The 16,385-nt window shown below is 36.9% G+C and overlaps 1 protein-coding gene across 12 annotated transcripts in view; it reads right to left on the bottom strand.

Annotated features, from left to right (window-relative positions):
* ITSN2 (intersectin 2) overlaps positions 1 to 16,385 on the bottom strand; it is a 145,732-nt gene that overhangs the window by 39,217 nt on the left and 90,130 nt on the right. For 11 of the 12 annotated variants that reach the window (XR_006215972.1, XR_006215973.1, XM_042982389.1 and 8 more), the window contains 7 exons: positions 15,255 to 15,460; positions 13,032 to 13,096; positions 11,052 to 11,218; positions 8,112 to 8,157; positions 7,908 to 8,029; positions 6,065 to 6,161; positions 5,194 to 5,385 (listed from right to left, as the gene is read on the bottom strand). Coding sequence is in view for 10 of the 12 variants with exons in the window: in XM_042982389.1 (XP_042838323.1) it covers positions 5,194 to 5,385; positions 6,065 to 6,161; positions 7,908 to 8,029; positions 8,112 to 8,157; positions 11,052 to 11,218; positions 13,032 to 13,096; positions 15,255 to 15,460 (895 nt within the window). In the remaining 2 variants the exon portion in view is untranslated. Of the gene's footprint in view, positions 1 to 211; positions 3,510 to 5,193; positions 5,386 to 6,064; positions 6,162 to 7,907; positions 8,030 to 8,111; positions 8,158 to 11,051; positions 11,219 to 13,031; positions 13,097 to 15,254; positions 15,461 to 16,385 lie in introns of those variants that run through there. The other variant, XM_042982396.1, reaches the window with a different exon arrangement.

Here is a 16,385-nt window from a genome sequence, read left to right as displayed (position 1 = left end):
GATACATATGATTATTTTGGATCAAACTATCTCAAGCTTGACGATTTAAAATTTCTTTTGCCCCTTGTGATATAAAACAATTCACTGGCCTGTACCCAGAGACCATGTTAAGGAAAAAGAGAAATTCCAAAGAAATTCAATCACGACTACATACAAATACTTAAAAATAAGTTTTAAAGGATGCTTCAAAAGAAATACACAATACAAGTAATGTAGTTTGTGTCATTTTAATAAACACACTTGCATAGTTATATTACAACTTTGTAAAAATAAAAACAGATTACCTCATGCCAAGCGTGCCCAGCATCTGCACAATCTCAAGACCTTTAATACTATAGTTTCAAGACACACAAAATAAAAATTTAAGGCAAAAACAGCACTTTGCAACAATTTAATAACTTATTACAGTAGCATCACAGCAGCATCCAATAAATGCCACTTTAGGCAAAGTCTCTCAGTATTTCCATTATAGATTCTATTTACAAGAGTTTATAACTTGGTAAAATGTATTCTAAGAAAACTTGGCAAATAAAGCTTTGGACTGGAATTGGCATTTCTTTCTCTACTTTTCCTTCCCCCACTTTCTTTTAAACTATTAGTATTTCTTATTGTATTTTAAAATAATAAAACAGCAGTTACATTTTTTAATAGTTGTATTATTGTAAAATGACTCTTTAAGATAAAGTTTTAGAGGAACCTATGCAATGGGTAGGACTGACTTAAATTTTCAAGTTTTCTAAAAAATCAGCTTTGGTTTTACAACTGATTTTTTCATTGCTGGAAAACCTATGAGATTTAATCACATACTTTAAAAATGATTATCACATACTATAATCTTTAAATAAATAGGTATTTTTAAAAATAAATAGGTATTTTGATTCTTTACTTCCCACGGGGTTCAGATTTATTCCATTTTAAGATTCTGTGTTCCTGATAAGCTCTTTCCTTCTACCGTTGCTTTCTAAGCAAACTGAAAGCTGCCCTCCCATACTGAATGAGGGAGAGAGCAAGTACTTGGCTGAATATGAGGTACTACAAAGGAATGGCTGCATGCGTTTTTAAGAAGGACTAGTACATGTCATACAATTTCCTTTACTTTTAGCTTTCTCTCAAAAATATGGCAAAATACCTACACAAAGAGTAGTATTTCAGTAAATACAGTAATTTTATTTTCCAGACCAACAATTCAGCTTAAATATGCCATTATGTGATTTGATTTAGCTCCTGGGTACCTGACAAATACATTATTTTCGGATTGATTACAGATGCTAAGCTCCACCTGAATGTCATTCTTAGTCACTTATATTTATCAGTGTTACAGTGAAACAATTTGAGCTGTAAAAATACCTTTGAAATAATTTACCAGTGTATTAGATAAGCCCAAATTCAAAATTATAAAGAGAAAATATTATACCAAACTATGCAGCTAATTAACAGGTCTGATTTCCAACCCCAGGGTTTAAAATAGATTTAAAGTAACTGTACTTAACCCGAACCCGCCCAAAGAGTGCAAAAGCGGAGAGTTCAGAAAATACAAGGTGAGACCAAGTAATCCATACAATTTGGAAGATCAGGTGAGTTCACAAGGACTCAGTCTTTGCGCTGTCTCCTTTAGTGACTGCGGGCAAATCTGTTATTCCACTTTGTAAAGTGTTATTATTGCTTTCCTATTAATGTCATATTTTATAAAAGTTATGATGATGCCAAATGCTAAAAATTGAGGTGGTCTAATAACTAGAAATCCCTGCCCCAGGGAGCACACATACACATCATCATACATCCCTGTAATGTTAATAAGCATTTTGAAACACAGACATTTGAACTTTGTAAAGTTCTAACTAAAGTACTGACTCTTTCTCAAAAAAAAAAAAAGTTATGATTTAGGCAATGACTGAAATTATTCATTCACAATGTATAGGCACATTAACATAAATATTGCACAAAATATGCCTCTAACTGAAACTCAGAGATATAAAAACACACTTCACTCTTCTTAAAGAACTCTGTGAGGAAATAAGATTCTATGATTGTATGTACACTTTTCCTGATAATACTCTGACATTCATAAACAGTAGATTGCACTGCAGTTTGTAAACATTTTAAGTTGCATAAACGTCTCATTGATTTTCAAACATAGTTTAATACTGCCTACTAACAATCCTTTTTGTTTCAGCTAAGTACTCTCCAATTTACTTGTTTATAATAATGTTTATTATCTTTAAAGTGTTTTCCATTCAAGGAAAACAAGTAAAATCCTATGCCGAAGTAGCCGATGTGTCTGAAGACAAGATATTAGCCAATATCTGGATGGTAAAATCAATCTTCCAGCCTCAAAGCATCTTCATGGACATAGAAGAATGCCAGCTCTCACACATCATTCTTTTGCTTGAACTCATTCCTGACTAGATAGAGCCTACAGGCCCGCATCAGGGGCATTTAAACTCTTCAAGGATTCCTTATGATTTTTACTAAACACATTAAGAAGAACGTCAACCAGTGTCCTTTTGTGACCTGAAACAGGCAGTCACCTAATTAAAATAGGTAACATGAATTCTGACTTTAGAATGTAGTACAAACGTTAAGCAAGGGAAGGTTTTCCTGTCTCAACTGTCAATGACGGGAGCCTTTCATTCCTCAAAAAGAATCCATTTTTAGGTCACCAAGAAAGAAGTGACAACTGACTGCTACAGCACATGATGCACTATCTTCATTAGCCCAGAGCTCACAGACCCTAAGGGAACTCCCACAGTGCAGTACTCATTTGTGGGCAGCCGAGACAGAAGAAACCCAGCTCACTTTGCATATACTGCTGGGGCAGGCTGCTTTCCTCTTTTCTGAGAAAGCTTCCCCAATGTGTTACTGCTCCCACCCCGAAATACACAGAAAATAGAGAAAAGGTTATTTCCAGTTATTGGCCTTTAAACGAATTTAAATATTGGTACTCATGATGGCACACTAGAAAGGAACAGAGCAAACAGTGCATATTTGGGAGCAAATCACGTACTGAACCAGTTAAGAGCTCACTGTGATTAGGATTAGATCAAACATAAGAGCAAAACATAAGCAAGTTTTATCTGAATTGTAATGAATATACACGTTGCGGTAACATTAGAAAAGCATGGCGGCCCATTCCAAACCAGTGAGAATAGTCTGTGCAAATAGTGGGTCTTTGTGTGTTTGAACTCCCACCATGTACGGGCAAACTCAATATGCATGCTAATGACCTACAATTACCAAATTAAAAAAAGAAGAAAAATGCTAAAAGATGCCAGAGTGAACAGCAGGGAAAGCCACACAAAGACCCACTATCCTTTAACTTGTTACAAATAAATTTTAACTGTAAATTAGAAACACAAAGAAATAATCACAAGTGGCTCTAACATTCAAACGAAGTTAATGAATTGTGTAGGAGATATTTGATCAGGGCTGCCTGCCCTGCCTCCACGCTAGAGTCAAACTTGGATAGTGGGTCTCTGGGGTGCTTTCACACTGGAAGACAACATTGGGTCCTATAAAAAGAAAAATGAGGAATAAAATGAACAAAAAGCAAATTAAGTGGGTGAGAAAAAATTTGACTGATAACATGCAACATCAACTAAACAAATTTGAACTATTAAAATTCTCAAACTTTAAAAAACATCCTAATTGCATTATAAAATGAAAATAATAATTATAAAGGCCCAAGAAACGCAAATGGTAATCTAAAATTTAACCAATTTTCACGGACTCATATACTCCTGGCTGTTCTTCCTCTAGAACAGCTTTTATCTGTTCTTTATATTCCTGACTACCTAAGACTTAATTGGAAGAAGCGTTCTGCCACTGGAAAACAAGATAAACAACAACAACGCATCTGGAGAACGACCACTTTACATCCTAGGTGCTGTAAGAGCCAAACATCCTGGAGAACTGGAATGCCTCCAAGAATCACTAGCCAAAGAGCTTCCAGTCCTGGTCCGCATGAAAGGCAGCTTCCTCTCTCAGGGCCAGGGAAGGCCCTCAGCTATGTCTAATTAATTAGATGAACTGGCTATAGCACCGAAAGCTGCCAGACCATCAGCGGAGCTTAAAACCGGTCATTCACTTAGGTAGCCCCAGTTTTTGGGGGGATGTTCAAATCATAAAAAACTGAACTGTTCCCATATTCAAATTAGGAAATTTAGTTGCTTTATCTAAATGAAAATCTCCCAGGATCAAAACTATCTTTAGAACTATAAGCCCTAAAGTATAAACAGTGCACTAATATTTCAAAATTATAGATACAGTAAAAATTCTTAATACTCGCACTGAATTACGAGCATATCTCTAGCTTTGACCGAGTTACCATTTATATGTTCCCAAAACTCAATTAAAATGAAAGGCTAAATATTTTAGATAATTTCACAAGAATGATAAAAATATAAATCATGATGTATCTTGTAAAAAAAAAAAAAAAAAAAAAGAAACCAAAAATCAAAAGGGTGGGAAAAAGTGACATTTTACAAAGGTAAAAAGTATTTCCAAGTGCTGTTTATTCTCTATTATGAATGCATTTTTATTGTCAAATGTAAGTAAGGCTAGGTAACTACGAAAAGATAGCTTTATATATAATACCAAATTTCACACTGAGATCTGGATCCTTGTTCTAAAAATAGTGAAAGAGATCTTGATTCATATGTCTCTTATGGCATCAGGTATCTTTTTAAAAAAATCACCTAACAGAGTTTTGCACACAGTTTAAACCAGTTTTTAATTTTCTCCTATTCTGGATGATGTGTAAATATGTGAGTAATAAATGAGAAGGTTGCAAAGATTAATAGCACCTGTACACTAAAAGGGTAATTTGAATAGGTGAGTACAGTAATTACTGGATACTCTTTGTTAAGCAGGAAAAGATTGTTAGAGGCTAAAAAAGGATGGTGGTAATGGGAAGTTGAAGCATAGACTGCTTACACCCAAGAACCTGTTAAAGACTTACAAATTTTTTCAGATGAAGTCTAACAGTAAGGTCTAAAGCTAAGAAAAAAGTATAAAATAACGCAGTATAATTTTTGATTTTGTAAAAGATTTCCTTTTGCATTTTATTGCTTTAGTCACTAATATTCGCTTGCTAAGAGTGCTGAGTTTAAGATATGCTCCAGGACAGAATGAGTGCAGTGCTGTCTATTAAAGCTTTTGCACTAGTTGAGGGGCAAATAGTTGGATATTACTCACACTGTTGACTTGGATCGGAGTCTGTTGTCATCTTAACATAGTTTGAAGGAAAGAGACCAGTCACCCCGTTGATTTCTCCTTGCCACCAGTCAGGATCATCTTTGTTCAAAACATTGATAAGTTGTCCCTTGGAGAAATTCAGCTCATCCTCGTTATTTGCTACATAGTCATACATAGCAATCACCTGACATACTACGAGAAAAAGAACAAAATAATAAAGTAAATTGATTATTAACACAAAGATCACATGTTATAACTCCCCTAGAACTTAAATGACTCTACTATTAAATGTTAGAATTAGGGTAAAATTTTCCTTGAGCTGCTCTGCTTCACCCTCCTTCCTCCATTTTCCTATTTTATAAAACAAGAATCTCCCAACTACGGTTAATCCAAGTGAACTGCTTCACTTTAAATAGTTGCCTTTTTTTGCAGAGAGTGAGAAAGAGAGAGTGCAAGTGGAGGAGTGGTAGAGGGAGAAAGAATCCCACCCAAGCAGGCTCCTTGCCTAGCCTGAAGCCTGCACAAGGCTTGATCTCGCAACCGTGACATCACGACCTGAGCCGAAATCAAGAGTTGGACACAACCAACTGAGCCACCCCAGTACCCCAACTGCTTCACTTTAAGTATAATAGCATAGCAATTCCACTTTGAAAAATTTCAAGGAATGAAGTGGTTCAAGTATCACTTAAACAGTTGGCTGTTTGTATATAGATCTTTTTAGAAAGGAAGTTCTCATTGTAACATTACTTTCAGACAGAGTTACAAAAAGAACCAATTTTTAATATTTTTCAAAGCATATGCTAATCTAAGAAGTGGCTGAATTTCAACAAAACTTCTGTAAGATGAAATACAAGTTAATTCACTTCCATACCAGGATGAAAGGCAGGTGTAGTTCTTTCACTACTTGGACCCAAAAGTTTAACATGGCTGGCAGGAAACCATCCTTTCTGTCGCTTTTTTCCTCTGGCCTATAAAATTAGCAAAAGGAATATGAAAGATGGGATCAAAAATAATTACTGAGACATAAACTAAAAATGGCTGTGCAGTAAAGAATTTACCCTTGTCCCAAGAGAGGTCTGGACTCTACCTTTGGCTCCTGGGAGGTAATCTCTAAACCTGTGGTATGTCCTGACTGATAAGTGTCTTATTTCCTCTGGGCCTTGACCATGCCAGACAGTCTAACAATGTGACTTATGGGGGGCGCTCTGGGTGATACAGTATGAACTCAACCTCTAAAAGGATTGGAGACTAAGTTTAGCCATAAGTGCAGAACCATGTCTAGGATGTAAAAACTCTGGACACCAAGGCTCAAATGAGCTTCTGTGCTTGGCAATACTTGATGTTTATTGTTGCCAGGAGTCAATGCTATCCATGACTCCACTGGGAGAGGACAATGAAACCTCTGTTTTTGGAACCCTCCTGAACTCAGCCCCATACATCTTTTTCCTTGTCTAATTATAATCTAAATTACTTTGCTGTAACAAACTGTAACTATGAGAAGAATAGCTCTCAGTGTCTCATGAGTCTTTCTAGTTAATTATTGAACTTGAGAGTGGTCTTGGGGACCTCCAAACTTCCAGCTGGTGTCAGAAGTCAGGGTGGTCTTGGGGACCCCTGAATTCTGCACTGGCCTTCCAGATCAGTATTAAACAACTGGAAGGCTCAATATGCATATCAAAATGGTGCTGAGAACACTACTTGCAGAAGTCTGTTAGAGAAGTCTATTAGGAGGTCTTCTGGACTCAGAGTTCTCTGGATACTTCACACAAATAATATTTATAAACTAAAAAGACCCTTCCAGAGTTCTCCTAGGAATCAAGTCAGCACTTAAAATGGTACTGTGCACAATGAACACCTCTTGGGGCTCTGTCAATAATTAATGCAGAGATCACAAATAAAATTTGTGGAAAGCCATGCTCGTCATATTGTTGGGTCAATCTTTAAAGCAAATCAGGAAGGTGGGATTTCAAGGAGTTACTCAAGAAGATACTCAATTTTGAACCTCCAGTGTTCTTTAGGATTGTTTAAGACTGATGTGCAAGAATGAAGCTGTATTTATCCTCCATATTACAACCATATATCAAACCTACTTTTATGTATAAAAATATAGCTATTATACCTCTCATGATCTTTTAATCTTAAAAAGCTTTTTATTTTTAGTCTTTCTAGTAAGGAACTTTGAAGAGAAAAGAACTTTCTGTATCAAAACATATGCAATAACTACTTCTGTTAACATTTTAGGAAAACATAGGTTCATTTATGCCTGCATTTCCTTTCCTTGCATTGCTGTTTCAAAAACATAAGACTATGGTAGAGAAAGTCCAATGAGTAGCATTTTCTCAGTACACAGCCTGGATAATGTTTCTTCTCCTAGATAGAAGAGGCTATATACGGTAAGCCTGGGGTTATCCCAGGCAAAGATGATGGTATGCCTTCCTTTAAGACGGTGACCTATGGTTTATTAAAGCAGGTATTAGAAAACAATTATGTCTGTAGAGAAAATTATTCTTGGTATCATTACTTATACCAATTCAGCTGTGCTAAAAATAAGCAGGGAAGAAACTAGAGGGGAACATAATACACCACAATGTTAATATTGATTACCTCTAAGTGGTATGATTATAGGTGATCTAAAATTGTTATTAATTTTATTTTCTAATGAGTATGCATTATTTTTATAATAAAATTGATAAATATTATTTAAAGGTTATTACCTGTAATTCCCCTTGCCACCACCCACTTGAATTTTTCTTTAGGATTAGTATCAACTGCCCGGGTGCAAGGCTAAGTTGTTCAGAACCAGAAGCCACATATGCTGAAGTTACTTGAGCAATCTCTGAAAAGAAGACAGACAAGAAACTATGAATCCAAGACTATTAAACACTGTAGTACTTTTTTAACTCCATTATTATACATACCGGGTTTCTTGTTTGATGTTCCGGATTTGCTAGCACTCCCAAAACTCTGTAAGGAAAAGACATACTGTTTTATCATTTTCTAATAATCCAGATGTAAGAGTACAAAGGTTATTATGAATTAGATTTCTAATCCCCAGGGTTCTTGTTCCTTTAAAATGAAGGTCTACTAACAAACATTACAAATGGATGATGCTGGCATCTAGTGACTCAACAAGAACAGCTCATTTTCTGCATCTTACCTGAATATCAAACATGAGCATCTGGGCCAGATACCTCTCATTTATCAGGTTAGCATCAATGCCCACTACATATATAGTTTGAGCCCTGTGTCGGGCTCTGTGCTGACAGCTCAGAGCCTGGAGCCTGCTTCGGATTCTGTGTCTCCCCCTCTCTCTACCCCTCCCCTGCTCACACTCTGTGTCTCTCTGTCTCTCAATAATAAATAAACATTAAAAAAAATATATCTTAAGGCATGCGTGAGTTCTGCTTCCGCTACCTAGGAGGTTTTTAATTTTTTTTGTATGTTCCCCATGAACGCAGGAACAACAACAACAAAAATCCATTTCCTGGGTGGCAACTATAACCTCAGTCTGACTTAACAGGATAGGGGTGCCTGGGTGGCTCAGTCGCTTAAGCGTCCGAGCTCTTGATGTGAGGTCATGATCTCACAGTTCGTGAGTTCGAGCCCCACACTGGGCTCTGGAGCCTACTTTATATTCTGTGTCTCCCTCTCTCTCTGCCCCTCCCCAGCTTGTGCTGTCTCTCTCTCAAAAATAAATAAACATAAAAAAAAAAAAAAAACAAATAGTCGGGCCAACTACATTCCTTCTTTTCAGGAATTTGAACAAATAAAGGGATGGAATAGACAATTTTTTTGCTGTTGTTAGTGAACACAGTTATAGTTCAAGTATTGAAGTGGAATTGATGGGAGTCCTGGCCTAACATTTTCTGGGTACTTATGACAGAACAGTGGTCTAAGAATCTTACATATATTCATTTATTCAGTTCTCATGATACTAGTAAGTATTATAATTGTCCCCATTTTACAGAGAATGAAACTGAGGTACAGAATACTTGTACAAGGTCACCTAGCCTCTAAGTGTTAGAGCCAGAAGTCAACCTACATGGTTGTCCCATGTGGTGTGTGCATCCCTGGGGACAGTCCTTGAGGCCCTTCCAGGAATCCAGAAGATAAAGACTTTTTGCATAACATTTTTAAGACATTATTTGCCTCTTTCATGGTGTTGACATTTACAGTGGAGGGTAAAACTGCTGATGCCTTAGCATGAATCATGGCAGCGGAGCCACATTATACTAGCAGTCCTAGTACCCTCACCACCACAAGCTCACAGGAAAACAAACAAAATGGTTCCACTTAAGAATGCCCTTGATCAGGGGCACCTGGGTGGCTCAGTTGCTTAGGCGACCGACTTCATGATCTCACGGTCTGTGTGTTTGAGCCCTGAGCCCTCCAGCTCAGAGCCTAGAGCCTGCTTCGGATTCTGTGTCTCCCCCTCTCTCTACCCCTCCCCTGCTCACACTCTGTGTCTGTCTCTCAATAATAAATAAACATTAAAAAAAATTAAAAAAAAAAATAAAGATTTTCCTTGGAGATCAGTGGTGACATTAACAAATGTTAACTTTTTGGTATTGTATGATGAAACGTGTCAATACTAAGAATATGTGCATAACTCAGTGATTCAGTATTTTCCAAATGACCAATGAATGATGTCACCACATGGGTAATGAATAATGTTACCAGCATGGGTAAAAAATCCATTCAATTTTAATTCAACAGTAAGAAATGTTCACTGATATGGCTTTAGATTCCATGTGTAACTAACCTGTAAAAATTTAACACTTACCAAGTTTTGGTGTAGTAATACCAAGGAATATCCACAGATATCTAAAAATGTTATTAAAATATGTCTCTGTTGGGGCACCTGGGTGGCTCAGTCGGTTAAGCATCCGACTTCAGCTCAGGTCACGATCTCACGGTTCGTGAGCTCGAGCCCCGAGTTGGGCTCTGTGTTGTCAGTGCAGACAGAGCCTGCTTCAGATCCTCTGTCCCCCTCCCCACCCCACCCCCACTTCCTGCTCATGCTTTCTCTCTAAAATAAACAAACATTTTTTTTAAAATTAAAAAAATATTTTTCTGTTTTCTCCCATATCTGCGTGAGGTTGAATTTTCTTTGTGCACATCAACCAAAAGAATGTATCACAACAGACTGAATACAGAACAGGAGAATCCACCTGTCTTCAGGTTAAGCCAGACATTAAAGAGATTTGCAGAAATATAAAACAATGCCCTTCTTTTCACCAAACTTTTTTGTTTGAAAATATATTGTTGGTTTTCATAAGAAGCAAGTTATTTATATAACCATGTAATGGGTATAATTTTGTTACTTTAAAATAAGTAAATATTTTTAAAACTGCAGTTTTAATTTCTAACATGGAATATATAACTATATTTAACCCATGCATTAAAAAAAACTCTTTAGAGTCCCCAATTTTTTAAGAATGTAGAAAGTTCCAGAAACCTAAAAGTTTGAGAACTGCTGCACTGTACCATACTAGTAGAAGGATGAAAAGCAGCAGGAACTCATAATGTAGGGCAAGTCACATTAACGTCAGGGCCTTAAGGTAAAATTTTACAGACTCCTTCTTGGTGATCCCTTGGTAAGCTGGCGTGGATCTGGGATCATCCCTAGCTTTAGTTACCATGAGACCAGCCCTACCTCTGGGTCCTGTTCTTAGAAATTTAATGAAATCCTGTCTCTCTTACCTAACAGGATCCCTATAATAAACTGGTGCTACCTTAAGTGGTTTTCTTACAACCAAATCCTGACCAAACGCATATATACAGGAGTCTCTGTTTTAAGTATGAATCTCAAGACACAAGAATGGAATCATTTTGTTTCTATATCAAAATAACTTTACCTCCTGATCTTTTGGTTTGACATAATTTGATGGAAAAATTCCAGTTCTATCTCCAATACTTCCTGTCCACCATTCTCCATCTTTCTGGGTCACCAATATTTCTTCACCTTCAGTGAAAGTCAAATCTCCAGGTTCTACACTTGAATATGGATAAAGTGCAATATATTCTGTCGGAAACAAAGCAAAAAGAAACTAACTTGGGTTGTAAGATTATAGAAGGAAAAAAAATTATGTTAATCTCCAAATCCTGTGTAAATTAACGTAAAAGACCTTATAACTTAAGAAAACCTAATGTAAAAAGATCTTAAAACAGAAAAAGGAATGAAGCGATTGTTTAATAATTTCTTAGAAAAAGACTACTTAACATAAGTCATTATCATGGAGTTGCTTTTTTTTCCAACTGTATCATCATCTTATCACAGAGAATAATCCATAAACACAAACAGATCCAAGTATCTCTACAGAGTCAAGATATGGAAAGTATTCTTCAACCTCCTTACACAAAATACATTTTAATATGCTAGGTTCTTTTCTCTTTAATTCTTATATAAATACAGTTACGAAAATGCCCAATATTCAGCTGACACCAGTACCAGAGGCCAAGCTCCACCACAATGACCCAGCTTCTAGCACCGTGCTTGGCACATAGATGCTCAAAAAATACTTGTTAACAAATGGCCTCAAGGGAAAGGTCTGCATGTCAATATTGGCTTTGGTTTCTGTCCCTGTTATTACTGCTACTTGGAACAAACAGTCGATGATCTGGCTTTAGTCTTTCTTTTCTAGTTATTTTTATTTGTCAGCCTGGAATTTCATCTGTACATCCTAAACTAGAGATGACCGGGAACATCATCTACGACCTGTTTACTATTCACATTGCCAGGATTACTCACTTTATGGGATTTAACAAAACCAGAAATGCATGCAACACTTAGGTATGCAGTAATAAGCAAGGTCCTTCCCAAAAAACTCCTCACTACTTTCCCAGACTCATCCCATAGCACTCACTCCACAGTGAACCTATTATTCCAGCCTTGCTGGTGACCTGAGTTCCCTATCCATTCATAGCTATGTTCTGGCTCATGACTTTCTCTCATTCCACAAGACCTGTCTCTTCCTAGGTCACTATGCAAAACCCTACTCCTTGCTTGAGATGATTCAGTACTGCCATGTCTGTGGATTCCCAGTTCCCACTTAAAACGAAGTTATGTCCACTCATTATAGAATTTATTACAATGGTACCCCTATCTTCCCCAGTCTACTGTGAAGACTCGGGAGACTGTGTTTTATTCATCCTTGTATCTTTTAGGCGCTAGCATAAAACCTTAAACACAGTAGCTACTATATAAGCAGTTTAAATTACCACTAAACTGATTTTCTTGAGCAAAAACAGAAACATAATTACTTCACTTCAACTAATTTTACAATGGACATATAGAATTCATTTATAAATAACGTTAAATAAAAATGCCCGAAATGAGGATAGACAATCTTTCATTTTTTCAAAATAAATAATAAGTTATTAGTCGAACAACCTAAAGGGCTACAGAAAAAATTTGTGTAATAATTATAATAAAACATACCTTGATTTCAAATCCTACTTAATGATTTATAGGATCCACCATAATTAAAATGCAATTTGTAAACAACTAAACGTACTAAAATTGCCTTATTTTCTAAATTACTGTAACGCAGGTGTATTATAAGAAAACAAAAAATTTCATGCTATCTCACTGCAACATCTTTTATTTATGATCTTACTTACCAAGTCTATGCTGAATGTTTATAGTACTGATTTTCTAAAAATGCCCTATTTTTTTCTCTAGTCTCAATATTCACGTGAAATAAACAAAGGACAGGTTTTCCTAAACTCACTTTAACACTGAAGACACAGAAACAGGGAGGATAACCACTGAGGGAAGTCAGATAGTCAATAGCTAATCTGACGCCCATATAATTTACAAATTGCTGAAAACTCACCCTCTCCACCTGTGTAGGCTGCAGAGGTAGGTTTCTTGTTTACAGCTGCATACAAAGCTTCTGGTCTGCCAGATAAATACAGAAACAGATAAGAAAAAATAACTATGAAACAAAAAGCCATCAACAAGCAAAACCAAGAAACGTGACAGAAGGTGTTTGCGGTACATTCTTTTAGGACTTTCTAAAAGGAATTTAAATATTGTCTCAGTAAACAGGCTAGAAATATTCTCATACAAAAAACTGTAGGGGACTAAGAATGCCTAGTTACAGACTTCTAAATTTTTTACTACAGTCAAGTAATTTCAACATGATTTTTAAATAGTTTTTTAAGTGTGAGATATTTTGCCTTTCTAAAAGAATGTAAAAGTCACCAATGCTTTGGTAAATGGACAGTTATTTGGAAAAGCACATGGCGGGCTTGGCTTCATACAGGGAGAACAAGGACAGTATGTAAATTTTAGTATCTGTTTAGAGTACACTACACTTAAATATATAAAAATAACAACTTTATTTTTTATATTTCAGAGCAGGTAAAACTTTAATTTCCAATTTAACCCAGGAAATGGAAAAAATCTGGAAGCCTGTCATGTTTAAGAGCTAGACATCTGGGGGCGCCTGGGTGGCTCAGTCAGTTAAGTGTCCGACTTTGGCTCAGGTCGTGATCTTGCAGTTTGTGAGTTTGAGCCCTGCGTCAGGCTCTGTGCTGACAGCTCAGAGCCTGGAGCCTGCTTCGGATTCTGTGTCTCCCTCTCTCTCTCTCTCTCTGCCCCTCCCCTGCTCACACTCTGTCTCTCTCTCTCAATAATAAATAAACGTTAAAAAAAATTAAAAAAAAAAGCTAGACATCTGTAGGATGCACCAGGGCTTCCCAGGATCCTTGAGGAAACTATATAGCAATAAGTCAGTACTCAGAATGGAACCTCGCTACAACTCATGGCCACAACTGAATGCACCACCACCTTGTTTAGGGCATGATCTCTCCATTACTGCAGGTTTTCAAATTACAGGTCTTATCTGTTAGAAAAGATCAGTAATGAATGAGAAGTTGGGGGGAACAGCATTTAAACTTACTGCCTTTACGCTGAAGTTTTCTTCTCTGTAAAATGTTATGGCGTTTAAGATAATTCCTGTAAAGGGCCCACCACAGTGCCACACGTCAGCTCTGAATTGTTATCATTTACACACTTCTAAATCTAAAATTCTGTGTCAGTCTGAAGAGCAAATTTCTGCACTGGAACTAAAAATTCATACAGAGAATCTCAGCCTTGAAAATGTTTTTAAAGATTAATTTACTCTTTTTATCCCATCAGTTGGAAAACCGAAGGCAAATAGGTTATTCCACATAGGCTGACAAAAAGAACAATCAGAACTCAAGCCTCTTGATTTCCAAAGACCTGTCTCTTTTCATTCAATCAGATCACTTTTTTATTCGGATCAACTTCAGTATAAAACACAAGGAGACAGCTGCCTATCACTACTTTTGTACTTATTTCTTAAACATCTTAAACATCTTAAACATGCCTGGAGATCTCATTCCTCTACAGACTGGGAAATTAAGGCCCGAGACCTTATTTAGTTTTTACTTGTTCTTCACTTGAAAATTGACTCATCTGATTGTTCATTCAATGAATCCTCTCCTTATTCACTGAGCTAATATGACTGAGAAGCTACTATGCATTGAGATTACACTAGGCAGGAAAAAAACCTGAAAAACAAAGACACGGATCCTGCCCTCCCAGAGCTTATGATCTAACAGGAGAGATGGGTAAGAAAATAAATAATTGCAACCCAGTCTGTTATGTGCAGTAAGAGAGGTATGATCTTCAAGGAATTCTGGAGGCCCAGAAAGGGAATGCCCTACACTTTGGCAATGGCGAGGCCGTCAGCAAAGGTTTATTTAAATACTGACAATGCACAGTAAATAACAAGGGAGAAGTGCTCCAAAGGAAATGAAAAGTAACTCTTGAGCTGCCACAAAGAAAGCAACAGATCTAAAATTTTAAGCACTTTGAAAACTTTAGGCATCTGAAATAACTAGAATAAAAGATATTCTAAAACTGGTACAAATATGTGAAGTACACTTTTTTTCACTCTAGAAATCCTCCTCTCGATATTCAAACTCAAGCATAAATGTTTTATTTTATGGTATAGCCAGTTGTTCTTCAGCCGCCTCATTAGTGAAAACACCAACATCCACATCTCACGTAAACACAAAATGCTTACTCTTCCCGCTTGACTTCACTCCCAGGGAGTATTTTGACATAAGATTTTGGAAACCACCCTCTTCCTCCATGCACCTCTCCAAACCACCAATTTTCTTGCTGTTCCAAGACAGTGATAATATCATGTTTTGAAAAGTTCAAGTGGTTATCCTTCTTTGCAGTCCAAGAACACAGGGCCTGCGCCTTTAGGTTTTCTACAACCTGTCCCTGTGAACATAAAAACACAAAATTTTTAAAAAAGTAACCACAATTTTTGTTTCCTACTATATAGCTTGTTCACAGTTCAAACAAAGACCAGTTTGGTACGGTGGTGCCTTAAGATAACTTTATCTACTCTACTAAATGATTTACAATTATATATGACAGACAACCATTTGAGTAGCCTTCTGTTAAAAGTTTTTCCCTGATCTCTGAACAGTGCTAATATCATTAACACCCTTGTCTTTCCAGAAGCTCACCCTCTGGTGACTGATGGGTCCTCTTTGTCCAGTCCCTTTCCCTTCCCGTTTCACATGATTTTCCTAAATTATCTTAGTTATGTCTATGCCTTCTCTAATCTATATCTTAATTTTAACTTTATCTCCTGAGCTCCAGACTTGTAAGTCAGACTACTCATTGGGCCTTCCCACCAGGTTGTCTCTAAACCAAATACCTTAAAGTTGCACGGTGAGACATCATTTTTAGAGCTCACGGAACCCACTCCTCTTGCAATGCTCACCCAAGACAATGCTATCACCATCCTTCCAGTTACTCAAGCTCAAGACCCTGAGGAACCTTCTTTAACTCCCAACTTCTTCCTTACTCTTGACATTTCAATGGATTGCCAATTTTATGTCAATTCCTAGTAATCTTAAATCCACCTCCTCTTCTATACATTTTCTTTACTGTGGTACCAGTTTACGTCATCATCTCTTGTAATTAGCTACTGTGGCATCCTTCCTTGCTTGGTTTCCTTCCTTTGCTTCCTTCCACCAATCGACCCCTGTACTACTGCTGGGAGTTAGGTTTCAAAAATACACACACCTCTTGGAAACCTTCAGGGGCTGCCCACTGCCAAGCAGCTAGGCATGGTATTAAACACTTCACACATAAAACTCACCCTCTAGCTTTCCTGCTTGACCCTTTCTCCAAG

The sequence above is a fragment of the Panthera tigris genome, chromosome A3, assembly GCF_018350195.1.
Source record: "Panthera tigris isolate Pti1 chromosome A3, P.tigris_Pti1_mat1.1, whole genome shotgun sequence".
Lineage (NCBI taxonomy): Eukaryota > Metazoa > Chordata > Mammalia > Carnivora > Felidae > Panthera > Panthera tigris.
Note: the sequence above shows the minus strand (reverse complement) of the source record. Positions and strands in the feature narration are given on the sequence as shown.